This window comes from Diorhabda carinulata, chromosome 11, assembly GCF_026250575.1.
Source record: "Diorhabda carinulata isolate Delta chromosome 11, icDioCari1.1, whole genome shotgun sequence".
Classification (NCBI taxonomy): domain Eukaryota; kingdom Metazoa; phylum Arthropoda; class Insecta; order Coleoptera; family Chrysomelidae; genus Diorhabda; species Diorhabda carinulata.
In genome coordinates this window covers 14,760,574-14,778,197 of record NC_079470.1, presented here as the reverse complement: position 1 = coordinate 14,778,197, position 17,624 = coordinate 14,760,574, and the positions used below count along the sequence as shown (strand labels likewise).

At 28.5% G+C, this 17,624-nt stretch overlaps 4 protein-coding genes across 5 annotated transcripts; 1 reads left to right on the top strand and 3 right to left on the bottom strand.

Moving 5' to 3' along the window:
• Nucleotides 1-4,770: 4,770 nt before the first annotated feature.
• On the bottom strand, nucleotides 4,771-10,141 carry LOC130899375 (transcription initiation factor TFIID subunit 3). Its single transcript, XM_057809282.1, has 6 exons — nucleotides 10,009-10,141; nucleotides 9,577-9,951; nucleotides 8,771-8,966; nucleotides 8,129-8,517; nucleotides 6,719-8,071; nucleotides 4,771-6,359 (listed from the first exon to the last, which is right to left on the bottom strand). Exons 2-6 carry the CDS (start codon nucleotides 9,787-9,789, stop codon nucleotides 5,685-5,687), a joined length of 2,826 nt encoding a protein of 941 aa, XP_057665265.1. The 5' UTR covers nucleotides 9,790-9,951; nucleotides 10,009-10,141; the 3' UTR covers nucleotides 4,771-5,684.
• Nucleotides 10,142-10,328: 187 nt separating this feature from the next.
• On the bottom strand, nucleotides 10,329-11,374 carry LOC130899378 (SOSS complex subunit C-like). The gene is made up of 3 exons (XM_057809287.1): nucleotides 11,145-11,374; nucleotides 10,869-11,090; nucleotides 10,329-10,474 (listed from the first exon to the last, which is right to left on the bottom strand). The coding sequence occupies exons 1-3, from the start codon at nucleotides 11,173-11,175 to the stop codon at nucleotides 10,455-10,457; spliced, it is 273 nt and encodes a 90-aa protein (XP_057665270.1). The 5' UTR covers nucleotides 11,176-11,374; the 3' UTR covers nucleotides 10,329-10,454.
• A 322-nt stretch (nucleotides 11,375-11,696) lies between these two features.
• On the top strand, nucleotides 11,697-14,418 carry LOC130899377 (uncharacterized). Its single transcript, XM_057809286.1, has 7 exons — nucleotides 11,697-11,843; nucleotides 12,028-12,212; nucleotides 12,264-12,404; nucleotides 12,463-12,642; nucleotides 12,693-13,418; nucleotides 13,481-13,601; nucleotides 14,084-14,418. The coding sequence occupies exons 2-7, from the start codon at nucleotides 12,087-12,089 to the stop codon at nucleotides 14,392-14,394; spliced, it is 1,605 nt and encodes a 534-aa protein (XP_057665269.1). The 5' UTR covers nucleotides 11,697-11,843; nucleotides 12,028-12,086; the 3' UTR covers nucleotides 14,395-14,418.
• LOC130899376 (serendipity locus protein alpha) lies at nucleotides 14,288-17,509 on the bottom strand. 2 transcript variants are annotated; one of them, XM_057809283.1, is made up of 10 exons: nucleotides 17,240-17,509; nucleotides 17,011-17,187; nucleotides 16,668-16,955; nucleotides 16,131-16,452; nucleotides 15,878-16,074; nucleotides 15,386-15,584; nucleotides 15,163-15,321; nucleotides 14,867-14,998; nucleotides 14,579-14,695; nucleotides 14,288-14,485 (listed from the first exon to the last, which is right to left on the bottom strand). In XM_057809283.1, the coding sequence occupies exons 1-10, from the start codon at nucleotides 17,360-17,362 to the stop codon at nucleotides 14,433-14,435; spliced, it is 1,767 nt and encodes a 588-aa protein (XP_057665266.1). In that variant the 5' UTR covers nucleotides 17,363-17,509; the 3' UTR covers nucleotides 14,288-14,432. The 2 variants fall into 2 exon arrangements, with proteins under 2 accessions (XP_057665266.1, XP_057665267.1); XM_057809284.1 differs by having other exon boundaries at nucleotides 17,276-17,460.
• Nucleotides 17,510-17,624: the final 115 nt, after the last annotated feature.

Here is a 17,624-nt window from a genome sequence, read left to right as displayed (position 1 = left end):
GTTTAAATAAGTGAAAAATTCGTCGCACTGTTGCTCGCTCGCCGAAAGGAAATTTCCATGATAAATAAAACAAAAGAAATTTCAATAATTTCAATTATTTCATAATTTCGTACTCATTATTTTTTGACAATAAGTACAATATAAACATCATCATCATAGAAAAAGACAAACATTTTCATTACACACAATTATACAAAAATGAAAATATTTCAATTATAACTAAGAAAATAACTGAGGTTTAATTTCCCATGTATCAACTAACTTCTATGGATATATCACCCTATAGTATAATAAAATAAATAATACTTAAAATGGCGTTTTATTTGAAATAATTCTTAATTTTTTCTTTTCTTTTCGAAACTCTAGATTCTGAGAGAAACATAAATACAAATTTGATAATAAAGAAACTAAAAGTTACTACAACATTGTAGTTGTGATATCTCCAAAAAAAAGGTGGAGTGAAAAAAATGTTTCATCACTAAAATCCAACTTATTTTAATACAAACAATCATCTCCTGTATATTATTATTATTAATATATGTAGATTAGAAGTACTTGAAACAATAAATTAAAACATTTTACAAAACCTAGACACATGGTAATTTACACAAAACTGACTCACACTTTTCATGTCGAGTTGAAAATTTGAACAAATAGAACATTTTGTCTAAAAAAATCATCATATATTTGTTATGTTCAATTACTTTCGGAACATCCTATTTGCCAAATAAAACTATATAGTATTGTTTTACGAAATTTGAGAAAATACCCTTTTGTACTAAACTGTTTATTTTCTTGGATTTTATATCTTAGTTTTTCCTACTGCCCAGTTTTCATTGTATTTTTCTAATGATAACGCTTTGCAGTGATATGGAAAATACTAAATAAGCAGCTACAGAAAGTTTATATGAAACTTTTACATATAGGAAATGTTGTTCCAATCCAAATAATTAAAGTGATATAATTAATTGGAAATTGAAATTGTCCAAGAAAAACTTGAATATTTGAAAACCCTATTGTAAAATAAGAAAACGCCAAGTATCACCAATCAATAGTTTAAAGTATCCTTAATCTCCCAAACAAAACAAATGTTCGTTAAATTTATTGATAATCTAAGTATGAGTAGTAAAAAATTTGAATTTCTTTTTAGGACACTAGATACAAAAGGAAACATCGAGAAGATAAACAAAATAAGAAGAAATAAACAAAAAAGGGTGGTTGGTTTTCAAAGAAATCTAATACCTAATTTCAGAATCGATTCTTGGAACAAATAAAAAGTAGGAAGTAGAGGGTTGTTGGCCTGGACGTGTTATTTTTTAATAACACATTTATATTCTGGGTATAACAAATGTAGCAAAAAAAAGTAAATTCTTTGAACGATAAAGAAAGGGTCTGAGAAGGTTCCACAATTTATCAAAATATCGATCGTAAATATTACATTTGGACCATAAAATAAACATAAAATTTTAAAAATAGAATAACAATCCCTAGAAAGATATTAAAATATCAACCCTAAAAATTATCTTCTACCTACCTACGAATTATTGTACCCCGAGAAGCTCATACAAGAAATTAAATAATTGAAAATAATAATAATTGAAAAGTGAATGTTGAAAATTTTGACTGAACAGTTTTCAAAACGCAAATCAGTCACCTGAAAAACATTCTTGATAATTTCATTAGCTAAAAATTTTTTCTATTTGGAAAAACAAAGATATTGAAGCAGCTAAGCACTAAATTCAAACAAAAAATTTTCTCTTTCCTATACCTACCAATTATTCAACAATAGGAACAAATACCAAAAAAAAATATTTGAAACCTTCACTTGGAAAGTTTCCTATGAAACAGAAAACTCGATTATTAGTTTAGTAACAACCCTTTAACTAATTATGTATTGAGTATCTATCAATCAAAAAAAAAATATGTGAAAAACGATTAGATTAAGTTTGTTTTATCAAAAGATCCCCAGTTTAATTCACTTGAAATTTCAGTTCCAAAAGAATGGCCGCATATTATCGATATATAAAAGAAAATAGTTTTCACTCCATAATCCGAGACCAAATGACAAGAAATATTCTAGGTAGTAAATTTAAAATCAAATGAATAAGACAAAAAATCACTCACCAGTTCACACATGAGGAAATCACATCTGGGTAGTTAAGAATTTTCCGGGTATCCATAATTTCCACAACACAATATTGTATTAAAGCACGGAAAATTCTTTAGCGGATTATTGTAAACACGCCACGAACACGAACATCAAAGAAAAACAAATCACTTTTAATGTTTATTTTCAATCTGTTTCAAAATTTTAAAATAAAAACTATTTTCTATCGATATGCTGAAAATTTTCAAAGTTTCCAATAAAAATTTCCAACATTAGTCACATTTTTAAAACTAGAAATCGAAAGATTTTTTTGTCGTTATTAAACAGATCCGGTATCTCTGTATTTTATTTATCTAATAATAACTATTTTGTACTACAAGCGAAATAAGGTATTTTAATATCAATATCTATATATATTTTTATATGAAAAAACACATTACAGTTGAAAAGATTTGACGTGAACAATAATTGCGTCGACCTACAAAGATGGCCGACATGCTGTCCAGACAGACAAGGATAAACCAACTTTTTGATCCTATATTTTAGATTATCGTTTGTTTAATGTTTATAAGTAAATTAATGATTCACACAATTTCAAATTATCTGAAGAAAATGCTTAATTTTAATTACTTTGAAAATATTAAAAAAAATTAATAAAATCTAAGCTTTTGATAAAATGTAATACTATACTGAAATCGTTCATTTTCCAGGAAACTTTAATTGGACAAATCTCGTTAATTTTTAGATAAAGAGAATTATATCTTACCTATATCAATAAGAAAATAGTTCTCACTTCACAATCGAAAACAAAATTACACGATATTTTACGAATAGAAAATTTAGCATCAAATATGTCTGCCCGAATTTGTAATACTGTCAAAGTTTCATTATCTAAATAATTAAATGTATTGTTTAAAGCTTGTGACTTCAACTGTCACAGTGCGCAAGTCAAAAACAAGTCTAGACATTCACAAAGAATTCGAAAGGGGTCAATGAACTGAGAAGATGTAAAGTTTTGATTTATTAAATAATAATTAAATATCACATATTTTGTTATATAATTTCCATATTGAATAAAATAGTGTTTTCAAAGATAAAATAAATAAAGCAATATAAAGCAAGATATATTTTTAATAATATTTTTAAGAAAGTTTTAAATAATTAGTGATAAAAGATATAATACATACAATAAAACATGGCCTTGATTTAATTATTACAATTCACAATAACTTATATTATTAAATGGCTATATAAGTAGAGGTTATGGTTATGGGCAGCTAATAATAGTAATTTCCTTTTGGGGATCTGTATACTTTTAATGTTTTCCGACTTAGTCGCAAATCGGAAAATAAAAATGGAAATTTATAACAAATGAAGAGGGTATCGATGTAGAGATAGCAAAAATGAAAATGTTACACAAGCAAATTTTCCATAGATGATTGAGTTTGGAAGAAATCTTGCAATTTATAAAGGATACTATTATTCCGCACATAAACTCAATCATTAACTTGGAAAGAAAATACTAGAATAAACAAACGAACAGATTTCCAACAGAATAATAAGAGTATTCTTTGAACCAGTATAAGAATGCATCCCCCCACGATTACACCTCTATATTAAACGGCTACCTTGAAAATAGCTCGATTTATATTTTTATAAGACAAAATTTTATCAAAGTCTTATTAAAACGTTACAGTCGTTAGAAAATGAAATCTAACTAATTTAATGAGTAAAAAAAATTGTACTCACATATTGTCATCCATGAAGGAGAATCTCCATATCCATATTTCATATATTCCATTAACCAATGTGTCCAACACGAAAAAACAATTGAGATGAATCTGATTACAAACGAAAGTCTTGAAACCCAAAAAATCCCCAGATTCAACGCTCTTGAAATGTTTGGAATTGTTTACTGTAATTTTGAAGTGAATCGTATGGATTTGGATAAACACCATTTTGAATGTTTATAATGAATATAAAATGTTTTATATATTGTACCTTCTAATTTAGCTCATTTTTATTACCTTATCAGATGATTTCCACATATTTCTGATGATTTTATTTTTTTTATGTGTTGCGTTTCAAATTTACTGAGAATTTTTTTGCAAAGACAGTGAAAATGTCGCCAAATTTTCAGTATTTCCTCAAAATGTAACAATGAGTTCTGTCAAATTTCGGAGTGAACTCTTTCCTTCGGCCCAAACGATATTATTTTTTAAAATAAAAATGAATTAACGTATATCACGTCCAAAAAAGGTATTATTCCCCATGAAAGGTGACTTGAAATTCCCAAGACAAAAAAATTGACAAATTAGCTTTAATTTAATCCAAATTAAGCGAGAAGATCAAACGCCATGTCAGAGTTTTAGGTAACATCTGGCAAAAACAGTAAAATGTCAAAGCTATATCATAGGGATTGAATCTTGTTTTGTTTAAGGGTTGGATTTCACTATATGAGGTTTCAATTCTTTAGTTTGTTCTATGTTGAGACTCAATGTAGTTTAGTTTATTAAAATAAATATGAAAACAACACAACTAACTGATCATTTTATGAAAAAAATTCAAAAAAATGTCACAGCTATGTGAAATTCTTAGGTTGAATGTGGATGTTACCATATTTTGTCCCAAGGATTAATATGTTCATATAAAATAATAGAAAGTTTTTATGGATTGCATCACCTTTATTGTATAATAATTTATCAGCTCAATATAACATATAATAAAATTTTACTTTTCCTTATACCAAAATTGTAAGACAAAATAAAGGGTGATATTGGATAAAAAGTTAAAGTAATTCTTAAATTTAATATAAATCAGTAGAATTATTGAATAAAGAATAGCTTTACATTTAGTTATGTACAATGTGGTGGTATATACAAAAAGTGTTTATGATTTACAAATTAGCACAATAACAACAAAATATTCATAATGTTTATCGATAATGAATGAGACAATAAAAATTGACTTGTATCCCTATTTAGTTGGCCTAAAAACTGAACTTGATACTTTGGTTTAAAACATACATGGACCTTCCATTCTTAGTAAATCACTTGCAATAAAAATTTGTAAAACTAAAAAAAATAATTGAAATAAACCTTGTTTAACATAAGAAATTGACAATATCTACTACTGTACTCTCATTGAATTAATAATTAAAATGCAAAATATCTAAATTGAGAACACATATAGAAATTTAAAAAAGTACTAATATATATATCATAACCCATCAATTATTTTGAAATTTCATGAAAATGTAGTGAGAGTTACTAAAAAATTTTACTTTCAATATAATAGTGATTGTATAATAATATTCAAATATTTTTTAAAAGTGATTAAATAGATTGAAAAAAAAACTCAAACCAATTTCTTTAAAAATTCTTCATATCCTACCATTTTTTACTTTTTATTTTAACCATTGTATGAATATTGACCAACTTTAAGAGGTTCATACTTTTCATGTCACATAATATGCGTCTTAAATAAACTAATTAATAATAATAATAATAATAATAAAATTAACGAGTTCTCAACATTAAAAATAAAAAAGTAAACTCACACCGAATATCAACTCACTTCAGTGTTCTTTCTTTTCTTTCCTTTTTCTTTTTTTCTTTTTGTCACTTTGAAAATCCTCATTTTTCCTTGCCAAACAAGGTTTACAATACCAATTTTCATTTTCGTCTGGTGGTACTTGTATGCCGACACACACCCAATGATACCAAGCGTCACAACCGTCACATCCGATCATAGGTCTACCGTCATCTTGTTGACTACAAGATGGACATATCCACACTTCGTTACCATGTTCATCGATTTTTTTAAATACTTGTTGCTGTTGTTCGATTTTCTTCGGTTTCGGCGTCGATTTCGGTTTAATTGGATGTAATCGAGGTCTACCTGGTGTTCTAGGAGTCATCAGTGTAGGTGGAGGTTCTTCGGCCGGAGGTATAGGTGATAATGTGTTTTTAGGTTTAGGCGGGCCTGTAACGAGCGCCGATATTTTTGCTAAACCACCAGGAGAAGGTTCCCTCTTTTTTTCGTGGATTTGAATGTTGTCGTCGTCGTCATCGTCTTTATTTACTATTGGTTTGATGTTCAGTTTCCTTTCAGGAGTCTCTGGTCTCGACGATGGAGAATTTACTTTAAGAAGTATTTTAGGTATTAAGGGATTCTCGGATATTTCTAATCTTTCTTTCTCTTTATCGAGTTTTTCTCTATCTTTCTTTTTGATTTTCTTTTCTCGTTTCACCTTGAAAATAAATACGATTAGATTGAATTTTTAACAACTCATAGTGAATATTTGGAAGAGTTTATTTTACCTCGGGAAAAGATCAACAAACTTCAATCGTTACTTAAAAAAATTCAAATTGAATAGTCTCCACCACAAAATATCTAAGAATATATCTTTGATTAATATACATAGAAAGTATAAATACATAACATCACAAATTCTCCCCATCCATTATTAAAACCCACCATTAATAGGAGACCCAAAACGTATTTATAAGAGGTATTGAAAATCTTGAATAAGGTAACAAGAATTTTCTACAAAGATCTAAATAATAAAGAATCTACAATTAAACCAACTATTGAAAAAAATATATTTACCTTATCTTTACCTTCCTTCTTCAGGTCCTTTATCTTCTTTTTCTCCTCTTTGTCCTTGAGCTTATCTTTCTTATTTTTCTTTTTAACTTTGTCTTTTTTATCCTTCTTGTGTTCCTTATTTTTCTTTTGTATGATTTCAAGAGGTACTGGAGTTTTGGGTCTAGGTGTTAATATAGAGGTACTGGAGCTAGTCTCTGGTACTTGTATTGGTTGCTGTTGAATTGAGGCAGTCGGGGGAGAAGGAGGAGGGATAGACGCAGGCTGAGGTAATACTTCAGCTGGTACAGGAAGAGGTGGTGGTGGCTGCTTAACCTCAAGTACAGGTGGCAGTCCTTTAGCATCTTTTGTTTCTTTGACTTTAGTTTGTAGTGCTGGACTAACATCCATCTGGGAAGGTAAATGAGAAGGAAAGTAAGGATTTTTACCAAAATTCGGCATTCCGCCTAGATGTGAAAATGGAAACATTGGAGTAGTTAATTGAGAGGGAATTAAACCGGGACCACCAAAATTTGCCAAAAATGGGAACGGCATTGCAGGCATTCCCATGTGTGGAGGTAACTGACTTCGCATTTGATGAGCTTCGGGAGTTTTAGGTCTATTTACTATTATATCCATTAATTCAGATTCGGTAAACATTGGACGATGTTGGGATTTTCTTGGTTTCTTAATTTTGGGCTTCGGTTCTTTCTTTTTCCTCTTTTCTTTTTGTAGAGGAGGGTTAGGATGATGTTGATGGTGATGATGTAACATAATATCTGGCGTTCTAGGTTTAGTTGGTGTACCCGGAGGAGAGCCATCATCAAAATAAGTACTATGGGGACTATTACCTTTTCTCATTGGTATTGGTTCAATAGTTATATCACTTGAGAGACTGATTTTGTTTACTATGTCAGTTCCTTCGTCGACGATCGTACTTTGCTTGTTTTCTTTTTTTGATTTATTTTCTTTTACATTTGAAATTTTCCTCAATATGTTAATTTTCTTTCTGTCGGGTTCATTGAATAATTTTTCTACTTGTTGTATTGTCATTTGAGACACTGAAGAATTTGTTGTTTTAATGGGAATTGGAGTTATTGTAGTATTGAACTTTTCAGTTTTTGCCTTGGCAGCAGCCAATGTCTTGTCGGGAGTTTCTCTAAATATTTTTTGGGGAGGTACAGGACTTACTTTAATTTCTGATAATCTAGGAGGTTGGAAAAATGGTAATGGCACATTTGGTAATAGGTTTGAAGCAGATAGATTCGACTGATGATTGCTAGCTACTGCTGCTGCTTTTTTCTTCATCTTTACCACATCTTTCATGGAAGCATGCTTCTTGACAATTTTTTCTTCCATCCCAGGTTTGAACAGTTCCTAAAATGTAAACAAGTAACAGTAAATAATGCAAATTAATACTTTACCCAAATATACCTTATTCATCTTTTTCTCCCTTTTTTCCATTTTCTTCTTAATTGTAGCTTCATTAAAGGATGCAGGATGAACCGAGCCGCCGCCGATTGAGACTGGAGGTGCAGGCGGTGGCTGTGGTTGAGTTTCGACGGGTGGTGGAGGAGGAGGAGGAAGTGGAGCTTTAGCTTCTGGAAGTTTTCCTTCACGAGCTGGCGATAAAAAACCAGATGTTGTCATCATTACACTACTAATTTCACGTGTTGGACGTCCACCTTCATCCTCTCTCTTTGGTCGACGAAATTCCGGCAATACTTCTGATGGTTTCTTGAATTGTGGTGTACTAGAGGTTACATTTTCGTCAATCGTATCATTTTTGATGATCTCATTTTCTTCTACTTTAATTTCAGCTTCTATAAACGGAAACATATATGTTAAGAGCATTGTACAAATAATGACCTTCCTATTTATTTCTTCCAAATATTAAAATATAAGTTGTCATTCATCTTTTATATCGACCTTATAGAAGTTGCACAATATGTAATAAGAAACGTCCATATTTGAGGATTAATTGGATATATCATTGAAGTAAAAGATAATGTTCTTCAAACAAGATTTTCGAATTAATTACTTATTGAACAATTATAGAAAAAGTTTATTATTTACCTTCTAGTAGTGGAAACATTGGTGGCATATGTTCATGGATGTGAACTGGTCTTGTTACAACCTCCTGACTACCTGGTTTTAAGAAATTCAAATTATCCTCTTTAGGTAATGGAAATTTTGGAACCGGTTGAGCTGGTGGACAAAAATTAACGTACGTCACATATTCACTTAAATCATTTAAATTAATTCCCATTTCCTAAAAAAGGATATTATAAATCAAAACAGAAATACTATAAATATAAATAAACCAAAATAAAAAAAATAATAAGTTTGGCTCCATTGATTAACATTATTTTACATTGATAAATAAAAGAGATATGAAATAAACTGAAAGAATGCCAGATAATAAAATTAAAGCAGTTATTATACTTTCACGATAAAATGGAGACTTAACTAGATAATGTACCTAATGAAAACTTCTGATGAATAATAATGATAAGAAATAGAAATTCAGTTTGACCAAAAGTAATAAACATGCTAAAGTACTACATTTAAACTTGAAAACAGAAAAATACTACAACAGATAAAAAAATATTAAAGCACATACAATAGTAGAATATTTTCCTTCTATAATTAACAAACAACTGTTTGCAGTTGTCTAAAATCTAAAAAAGATTGATTCAAATTTAAAGTGTAAAGTAAAAAATACAAGAGGAAAACTGAAAAGGAAAAGAGATCAGTTAAATGTTGTAGACAAACAATTGCAGTCCAAACAATAGATGTTTAAACAATAGATCTATTCCAGAGATGCTATTTTCATTTACAATAAGCATAAACTAAACATAACTAACAACTCACAAATTTACCTGAAAAGCAAGTCCTAAGTGGTCTAGATTAGCTTCAGTATTTCCAAATTCAGTGGTAAAATCATTTGTAGTTTTACTGATCTGCCTTATATAATGCACCAGCAAATCTGTAAGAACTTCTAATGGTGTCGAATTAATGCTGTGCCATCCAATAGTTTGCAATATCTTAACCAAAGCAATTTTGCAATGGTCCCTTCCAAATTGTGCACTCATCTTGCAGTAAATTACTTTAACAATATAAATCTATAAAAATCCACTTGAATATCTACAGATTTCTTCTTGTGAAATTTGTAGGTAGACGATAGATCATACTTTAATTCCGCTAAAACTTCTGCTTTGTGTCCTAAAGATTCAGCGTATTTTAAAATATGTTTCCTAAAATCATTTTCAGTTATACATACAAAAATTATTCCAAGATAATCAACTATTTACCTAGTAGATGTTTTGTGTAATGAATAAACAACGTTTTTGGATAATTTGAAAGCTGTTTCTAAGAATTTTATATCAATACCAGCATTATGTTTTGTGCCAAAAGGGGGATTCATCAAAACTGTATCAAAAAATTTGTAAAATCTAAAATGCAAAAGAAAATTATAAATCTATAAGATTTATTAAAAATATAGGAAAACTTGACTTATACCATATATACACATATATTGTTTCGACCTTTTCAAATATTTTACCTGGAAGGAATTCCATTTATGACGTCACAATTCACAATGTCTATGTTAGTTAATTCTTGTTCTGCAATATTTTCTAAACAGATGTCAATAGCTTCTCTATCAATCTCAAAACCAATTATGAAAGAAGCACCAAGTACTCCAGTTCCAATTGTTAATGCTCCACAACCGCTACCTAAATCAGCCACTATTTTACTGTCAATGTCCCCATATTGAGACTAAAACAAGTTTGAATATTATATAACCAAACTGTGGAGACTGAATGGTAATAGATCCATTTTATCAATGCTTAGATTCATTATTTTCCTCCTGAGAAGTTGTAAACAAGTTTTTTTTTCAATATAAAAATCTTTATTTATTTCTTATTTTGAAATTATTACAAAGATTAGTTGAAAGTGTTGGATACGTTTTCTAAAATAATTTATTTATACCTGCACAGTATATAGTATATGAGAACTAAGATGTGGAGGTGTAATATACTGTTCCAGTAAAATTTTAGGTTTCTCAAATTCCGAAATACACTGCAATCGTTCTTCTAAATACTTTAATTTTAAACACGGGAACATTAGGACTTTGAATCAAAACGGGGCAAAACTGGTAATATTAAATTACCAAAAGAGGAATCTTGAGTTATAAAGTAACCAGTGGATTGAGCATTTGCTGTTTGTAATGCAGTCCTTTGGAGGGGATTCATAGAATGACCATCTGATGTTTGAACTGTTGTCGATCCTAAAACAGGTAGGGCTGCGGAGTTTAGAGTAGATGCTACCCCTTGTTTCAGAAGTAATTGTTTCTTTATCTGTAGTTCTTCTAAAATTTTACGATTTGCTAATTCTAAAATAAAACAGTACATAAAACTTTTAGCTAAAAATATTCTAAATTTTTTACCTCTTTGAGCATTTGGTTGTGAAAAAGCCATCAAAATCTACTAAAAGGTACTTCAAACATAAACATGCGCCACACTTCTCCATCAAATTCTATTTATAAAGTCAAACCAACCATAATCAAAGAACATCCGTTCATAGAATCCACACACTCAAAATGACATGGAAAATGTCAAAAAAAATTCGGTGACAAACGAATTAAATTCCTTTTTTTTACGGATACATATCGATAATCCATATATTCCGGTATTATTAGATAATAATTAAATTCGAAAACTTTTAGAATACATTTTATTAATAATATTGGCAAAACTGTCATTATTTCCATTATTTTTTACATAGGGCTTAAATCTATATCATAAATTACACCAATCATATAAGTGTAATAAAAGCTCCTTAAATATTTTGTAATGTATGTTTATTAAAATACAATATAGAATAATCCGTCATTATCAACATGAATTGACGTTGTATTGGAATACCCTGACGCTATCACAAATAATACACATAATGAGAGATGACATAGAAACATAGAGATATTACCTGTAATATCTCTATGCATAGAAAACGATTATAAGCCTTAATGTCTAATTTAATGAAGTAGAGGTTATAAAACGGAAAATTTGTATTTTAACGTAAATGAATATGTAAAATTTTCCAATATTCCAAATACAAGATGTTTCCGAATCAAAAATTATAAATAGTAAATTATTTTTCTTACATTTTTTAAGAGAATTTAAATTTTCTGTCAGTCTTTTTCACCAACTCACTAAAGTGTAGTAAATAGTTTGTTTACTTGAATTGTTGTTCAGACAAAATGTTTAGGGTTTTGAATATATTACAAGGACTCCTTTGCTCTTAATTATTTCATCAAAGGTCGATTACAGGTGCAACTGTTTCCCAAAAATTCGATTTTCAATACTCACGTATAATTTTTACCAAGCCAATGTCTACCAATAACAGTACAAAAGCCAGGAAGAACTCAAAAGATGGTGATAAAAAGAAGTTTCTGCCACAACCGAGTACCAGTGACAGTAATAATATAAATGACAAAGGACCTCTAATCGAAAATGTAATTGAATAGTTGTAGTTTAATAATCAAATTTTATCAAATATTTTTTAGGATTGTAAAATGTATACAGGAATCGGTCCAGATATTATTCGAAACTGTGCGGAGCAGTCAATGTTTGAATCTCATCTAACAGAAGATGTTTGTAACACTCTTAGTGAAGATATTAATTATAAATTACGTTATATCATTAATGTGAGTATATGAATTTGTTTTATTTGATCTAACGTAATATTTTACTTTTACTTTGTAGGATGCACTTTTAAAAGCAAGATTATGCGGAAGAGATGTCATATCATCGAGAGATATTGAAGAAACTTTCAGTAATTTATCTATTGAAAAAGTATATGGGGCAAAAATAGATCCCAACTGGGTTCCATTTAGTGATTTACCAAGTACTAGTAGTAGTGATCAAACTTTATTTTATTTAGATGTAAGTTGATTAGTATATAAAATTATTATTTTTTATTCAAGACTTTTTAGGATAGTCTGATAAACCTCATAGAATTAGCTGAAGATGAAAGCACATATGTTCAATATGGGGATGTAGAATTGATTAAGCAATGGTACCCTGATCCAAATTTAACGAATACTAGTCCTGCTCTTAAAGAATATTTTAGAGTCGCATGTGAATCTATTATGGGTATAGATCATGAGTTGTGTCAAATTGTATTGAAAGATATAAGTGAAAATCCTGATGTTGGACCTATATTACAATGGTTCTACAACTTTGCTTATTTAATACTTCTAAAAAATATTCGATACGATTCTCTTACATTAAGAGATGGCTATTTTTTACTTGTAAAAGATGTTTCATATGATTACTTAACATTAAGATCTTTAGAGTTGATAGAAACTTTAGAGAACAGCCCTTTGGGTAGTGCTAATGTTTCTACAAAATCCCTCCAACTTTTGATAAAATTATTATTAGAAAAATTGTTATTAGAGTCATTTTCCTCGACAGATTTGTTGAGTAGAATGTGTTTTACATTAAGTATAATGTGTCTACGTGTACCTCTAAAGCAACTTGTAATTGATAAGATTAACTGGAAATTAGAATCATTGAATGAAGGAACAATCTTTCCTATTTTGACCATTGTTTATTATTTGGGAATTGATGGGATAATAGGAATTTTTTTACCGCGTATTACATTTTTCCTTGATAGGCTTTTGAATGAGAGTAACAGTGAAATGGTTTATATTGCGCAGGTGGGTGGAAATTTAGATGAAATTTGTTAGGTATTTGGTGTTCAATTTATAACATGTTGTAGGCAATCTATGGTTTAATTTGTAAGGCAGCATTGGAAGATACTTACATATATAATTGGTTTAATGTTATAATTCCTAATGAGTTAGTTCTTTATTGGAGGCCCAAATATTATCAAGTTGAAGGTATGTAATTTTTTATTGAAAAAGAAACAAAAAATTGAAGCATATCTATTTTGGCATATACTTAACATGTAAAACAATTGTTTCATAAAATTTTCAATTAGTGTTACTCCTTTCATTTTTAATGAAAAATTCTAGATACTTTTGATATAAATACCAGAACAATAAATTAAAATTTTTATATCATCAACTTTTAATGCCATTACACACTAGAATAGTTCAAAAGATTGTAAATCATGTTCCAATTATCCAAAAATATTATATCGTATTTATAGGCCTATTTTTATATAATACAAATGATCCAATTACAACATTTTACAAACTCATATTTATGAATTGAGTTCATTATTAATTATCATTATTTTATCCATATTAGAAAACAGCGTTTAGGTATCTGATACTTCCTCTACTGAATGCATAGAATATATATCAATTTAGAATACGCTGTTGTAACAAAAATAGAAATTTGATTTTATTTTTTTTAGAAACAGACAAAATAGAAATGAATTTCATCAAAATAAAATCAAAATTAATAAAAACCAGACGAAAAATTGAATTTAAAGAAAGTAAAAGAGTCAAATGTGTATTTGAACAAACATTCGATTTACCTTCTTATGATTGTCACATCAGTAGAAAAATACAGGAATCCAGAATGGGAAGACAAATGTTTAATAGAAAAGAATCAAACGTCACTGTTGGAAAAACAAGTTTAATATTGTCAATATTGAATGGAAATAATAACAATAAAGCAATATCAAAATGTTGTGATCACTCTTTGTTATCTTATAATATATAAGGACTTAATAAATTATTTATATAATTTTTTATGCAGTTTTAATTTCCATCTATACTAGTATTTTTTAAATCATACAACTCATTGAGTATATCTGAAACAGAAAGTAACAATTATCACATTTTACACTGACATTCACATTTACTTCAAAAGATTTTTTTTTCAATCATAAATAATAATTACTCACCAGTTATTTGAAGTTCCGCACTTCTGTTATCTTTAATGGATTCATTGATAAATCTGTCCCTGATTTGATTGAATTTAGCGGATTTTACTCTTGATGGTTGCAAAACATCTTTCGAACCTGAAATACAATTAATATTATTTGAAAGCAATTTCATAATATTTATGACTACAATACAAAGTTTTGAATTTAGATTGTACAAGTTGATATAGAATTCAATGATGGGGAATGGTGCATACGTATCAATTTTATTATTAAACATAAAAAAAATAACATTGAAATACTTCTTACTAGTAACATTGTAAGTAGTAGACTGGGGAATAACAAATGTAGTATCTCCATTTATATCGATCCGACTATTTGTAATATTTTTCAGTACTTTATCCCTGTTGTCTTCTAATCTCGATGTAGCTTCAATTATGCCTAAAATAGGAAAAATTAAATAGTTTAATTTTTTACAAACTGTAATTCTATACTAAATTGCATAATCATATGATCGAATATATTTCATTTTTATTTTCAAATTTAATTGTAAAAAGAGAATTTTATTTATTTTAGTACAAGAGTTACGACTATGTAAATACTACCTTTTCCAGGCAGATTATCATTTTTGCTATTGTCTTCTTTAAAACAATTCGAGAGCGTTTTGATGGCGGTTACAAGAATTTTACACCGTTTTATTACTCTTTGATGACCATATATATTATCAGGTAATATTTCATAGGCTGATTTGACTTCTTGCAAAACTAAAATGTATTATTGCAAATGTAAATTATTTTACAACAAACATATTCAAATATATGTAGGTACCATTTTGGAAATCTTGGAAAGCTTTCTTAATTTCTTCATTATTACTTTCATTCACCTCTTTTAATACGATCTTGATAAAATCTTCCAATACTTTTGACTGTTTTATCAATTTGTTAAAATTATTTTGTGGAATTATGGAACCAACCCTAACATTTTCTGAAAGATCATTTACAATAATTTTATTCTCTTCATATATCACCTAAAAAGGAAATAAATAAGTTTATCGATATTTTAGAAGTTGTTTTTTCCATTTTATGAATACAAAATACACTCTAAATAATTCCCCGATGATGAATATGTGATTATTCAAATTTCTTGAAACATATATTAAAAATAATATACTTTGGTATTTTAATGCCACAACCTGACAAAAATCTCATTTATTGCCAAGTTGACAATTTATTTATAGTATAATGTAATGAATGTTGATTAATCAAGATATTCTATATCACTTTTATAATTAACAGTATCGACAATAAAAATTAAAATTACCTCACAAAACGCAAATGGATTGATAATAAGGCAAATAGTTTCAAACAAACGTTGAGCTTGACTTAACCAAAAATCCTGAAATAATAGCACCTGATAATGATTTGTAGCTATATCTTTATAAATTGCAGCAAAAGCTGGTATCAATTCTGTTTCCATTCCCTCCAAACAAAGTAAAGAACTTCGAATTTTAACACAATCTAAAAAAATATTATTTGTAACTTTATATTGTTAGTTATATTGTTATATCACTTACTATCACTATAATTAGAACAGGCAACAGAAAATAATCCTATTTGTATAATTCTATCAACGTGTATATCAAAATCCATTACTATATGATCAAATTCCTCTTCCTTGCCCTTTATTTTTGCACGCAAACAGAATTCCTGAAGGTGTTCTAATGGTAAAGTATATTCAGAGAATACTTTAAGAGTCAACTTTAGAACAGCAGTATTAACTTTGTATTCTAGATTACATAATTTTGAAGTACAACTATCGATAAAAAGATTTAACATAGCTGTATTAGGATCAGTTTTGTTGAATTCACTTGTGAGATCTTCCAGTATTTCTATTACCTACAAAAATGAGTTTGATAATTTCCCATTAGGTTTGGACATATGAAAAGGATAATAAGAAGAATATGAGACACCAGAAGAAAAAAATAAGACAGACTATAGAGAAAAGAAACTACAAGAGGTATTACTACAAAGGACTGGAATAAAGATGCTCTACTTTGCAACACTATGTGCGTAGATGTGCATGAGAATTAGTAAGTTTCAAAATTACATACAGATTTACAACTGCCCCTTATTTTTTGGTAATCATCCGGTAGAGTAACTTGGGCTATTGTCATTGCATGACTGAGAACTTCATCAAATAAAATTTTTGAATCAAGAAAAGTAGCTTTGGCCTGTTGTTTGTTATTTTCATAATCAATATCATTTATCATTTCCAATGCAGAATCTATCCATTTAATGAAATTTCCTTTGCGATAATCACTCTTAAAAATTCCTTTTAAAGCTTTATCAATTTCTTCCAAAGAAAACAACATCTGTTTTTTACAAAAATTTCTAACTTCCTAAAAACATGTATTAAAAAGAGAAAATATATTTAAACTGATAGTATTTTCTTACAGAAAATATCAAATTCACTTCAGATTCTTTGACGAACACATTTATGCATAGGGACAAGAATGTGACTTGTTGTTGAATGTGCACCAGAATCGTTTCTTTAAAAGCAACTTCCGTATTCTCATTCTTACAAATATCCGTTAAATACAAAATTAGTTTTGTGATTTGGTTACATAATTGCTAAAAAATAATATGTAATAACAAATGAACTACAAACTTATAATGTTATTACTTGAAACCAATGTAATAAACCGTTTCGGTGACATACGTAAACAGTTAAAGAAAATAAAGATTCCTTAATCAATGCTATTTGTTTATACACAAGATCTGCTGAAATTTTTAATTGGCATTCCATTGTAAAGGGTATAAAGTGTTTTGTTCTATTTTTCTCTTGAATATGATTGGTTTTAGGTTAGGTAATCATTTATTGTTTTTAATTTTGAATTTTAATTCTCTAACGTATTACAAAGCGGCAAACGGTAAGAGTAAAAGTGGGGAAAACATTCGACGTTGCCAAATTTAGTTCACGAAAAAATGAATAGAAAATAATCATTAAATATATAGTTTTTTACGATACTTTTTCTAGTTAATTTGATATTAGAGGTATTAGTTTATTA

Excerpts from the sequence above, each read along its gene's own strand:
- LOC130899375 (XM_057809282.1), bottom strand. The coding sequence starts at position 9,789 with ATGAGTGCACAATTTGGAAGGGACCATTGCAAAATTGCTTTGGTTAAG. Across the intron at positions 8,518-8,770 it reads AATGTTTCCACTACTAGAAG|AAGCTGAAATTAAAGTAGAA; the intron begins GTAAATAATAAA and ends TTCCGTTTATAG. Across the intron at positions 8,072-8,128 it reads GGGAGAAAAAGATGAATAAG|GAACTGTTCAAACCTGGGAT; the intron begins GTATATTTGGGT and ends TTTACATTTTAG.
- LOC130899378 (XM_057809287.1), bottom strand. The coding sequence starts at position 11,175 with ATGGCTTTTTCACAACCAAATGCTCAAAGAG. Across the intron at positions 11,091-11,144 it reads ACAACCAAATGCTCAAAGAG|AATTAGCAAATCGTAAAATT; the intron begins GTAAAAAATTTA and ends GTTTTATTTTAG. Across the intron at positions 10,475-10,868 it reads AACTCAAGATTCCTCTTTTG|TCTCAATATGGGGACATTGA; the intron begins GTAATTTAATAT and ends AACTTGTTTTAG.
- LOC130899377 (XM_057809286.1), top strand. The coding sequence starts at position 12,087 with ATGTCTACCAATAACAGTACAAAAGCCAGGAAGAACTCAAAAGATGGT. Across the intron at positions 12,213-12,263 it reads AAGGACCTCTAATCGAAAAT|GATTGTAAAATGTATACAGG; the intron begins GTAATTGAATAG and ends AATATTTTTTAG. Across the intron at positions 12,643-12,692 it reads AAACTTTATTTTATTTAGAT|GATAGTCTGATAAACCTCAT; the intron begins GTAAGTTGATTA and ends AAGACTTTTTAG.
- LOC130899376 (XM_057809283.1), bottom strand. The coding sequence starts at position 17,362 with ATGGAATGCCAATTAAAAATTTCAGCAGATCTTGTGTATAAACAAATA. Across the intron at positions 16,956-17,010 it reads AAGTGAATTTGATATTTTCT|GAAGTTAGAAATTTTTGTAA; the intron begins GTAAGAAAATAC and ends ACATGTTTTTAG. Across the intron at positions 16,453-16,667 it reads TAAGGGGCAGTTGTAAATCT|GTAATAGAAATACTGGAAGA; the intron begins GTATGTAATTTT and ends TCATTTTTGTAG.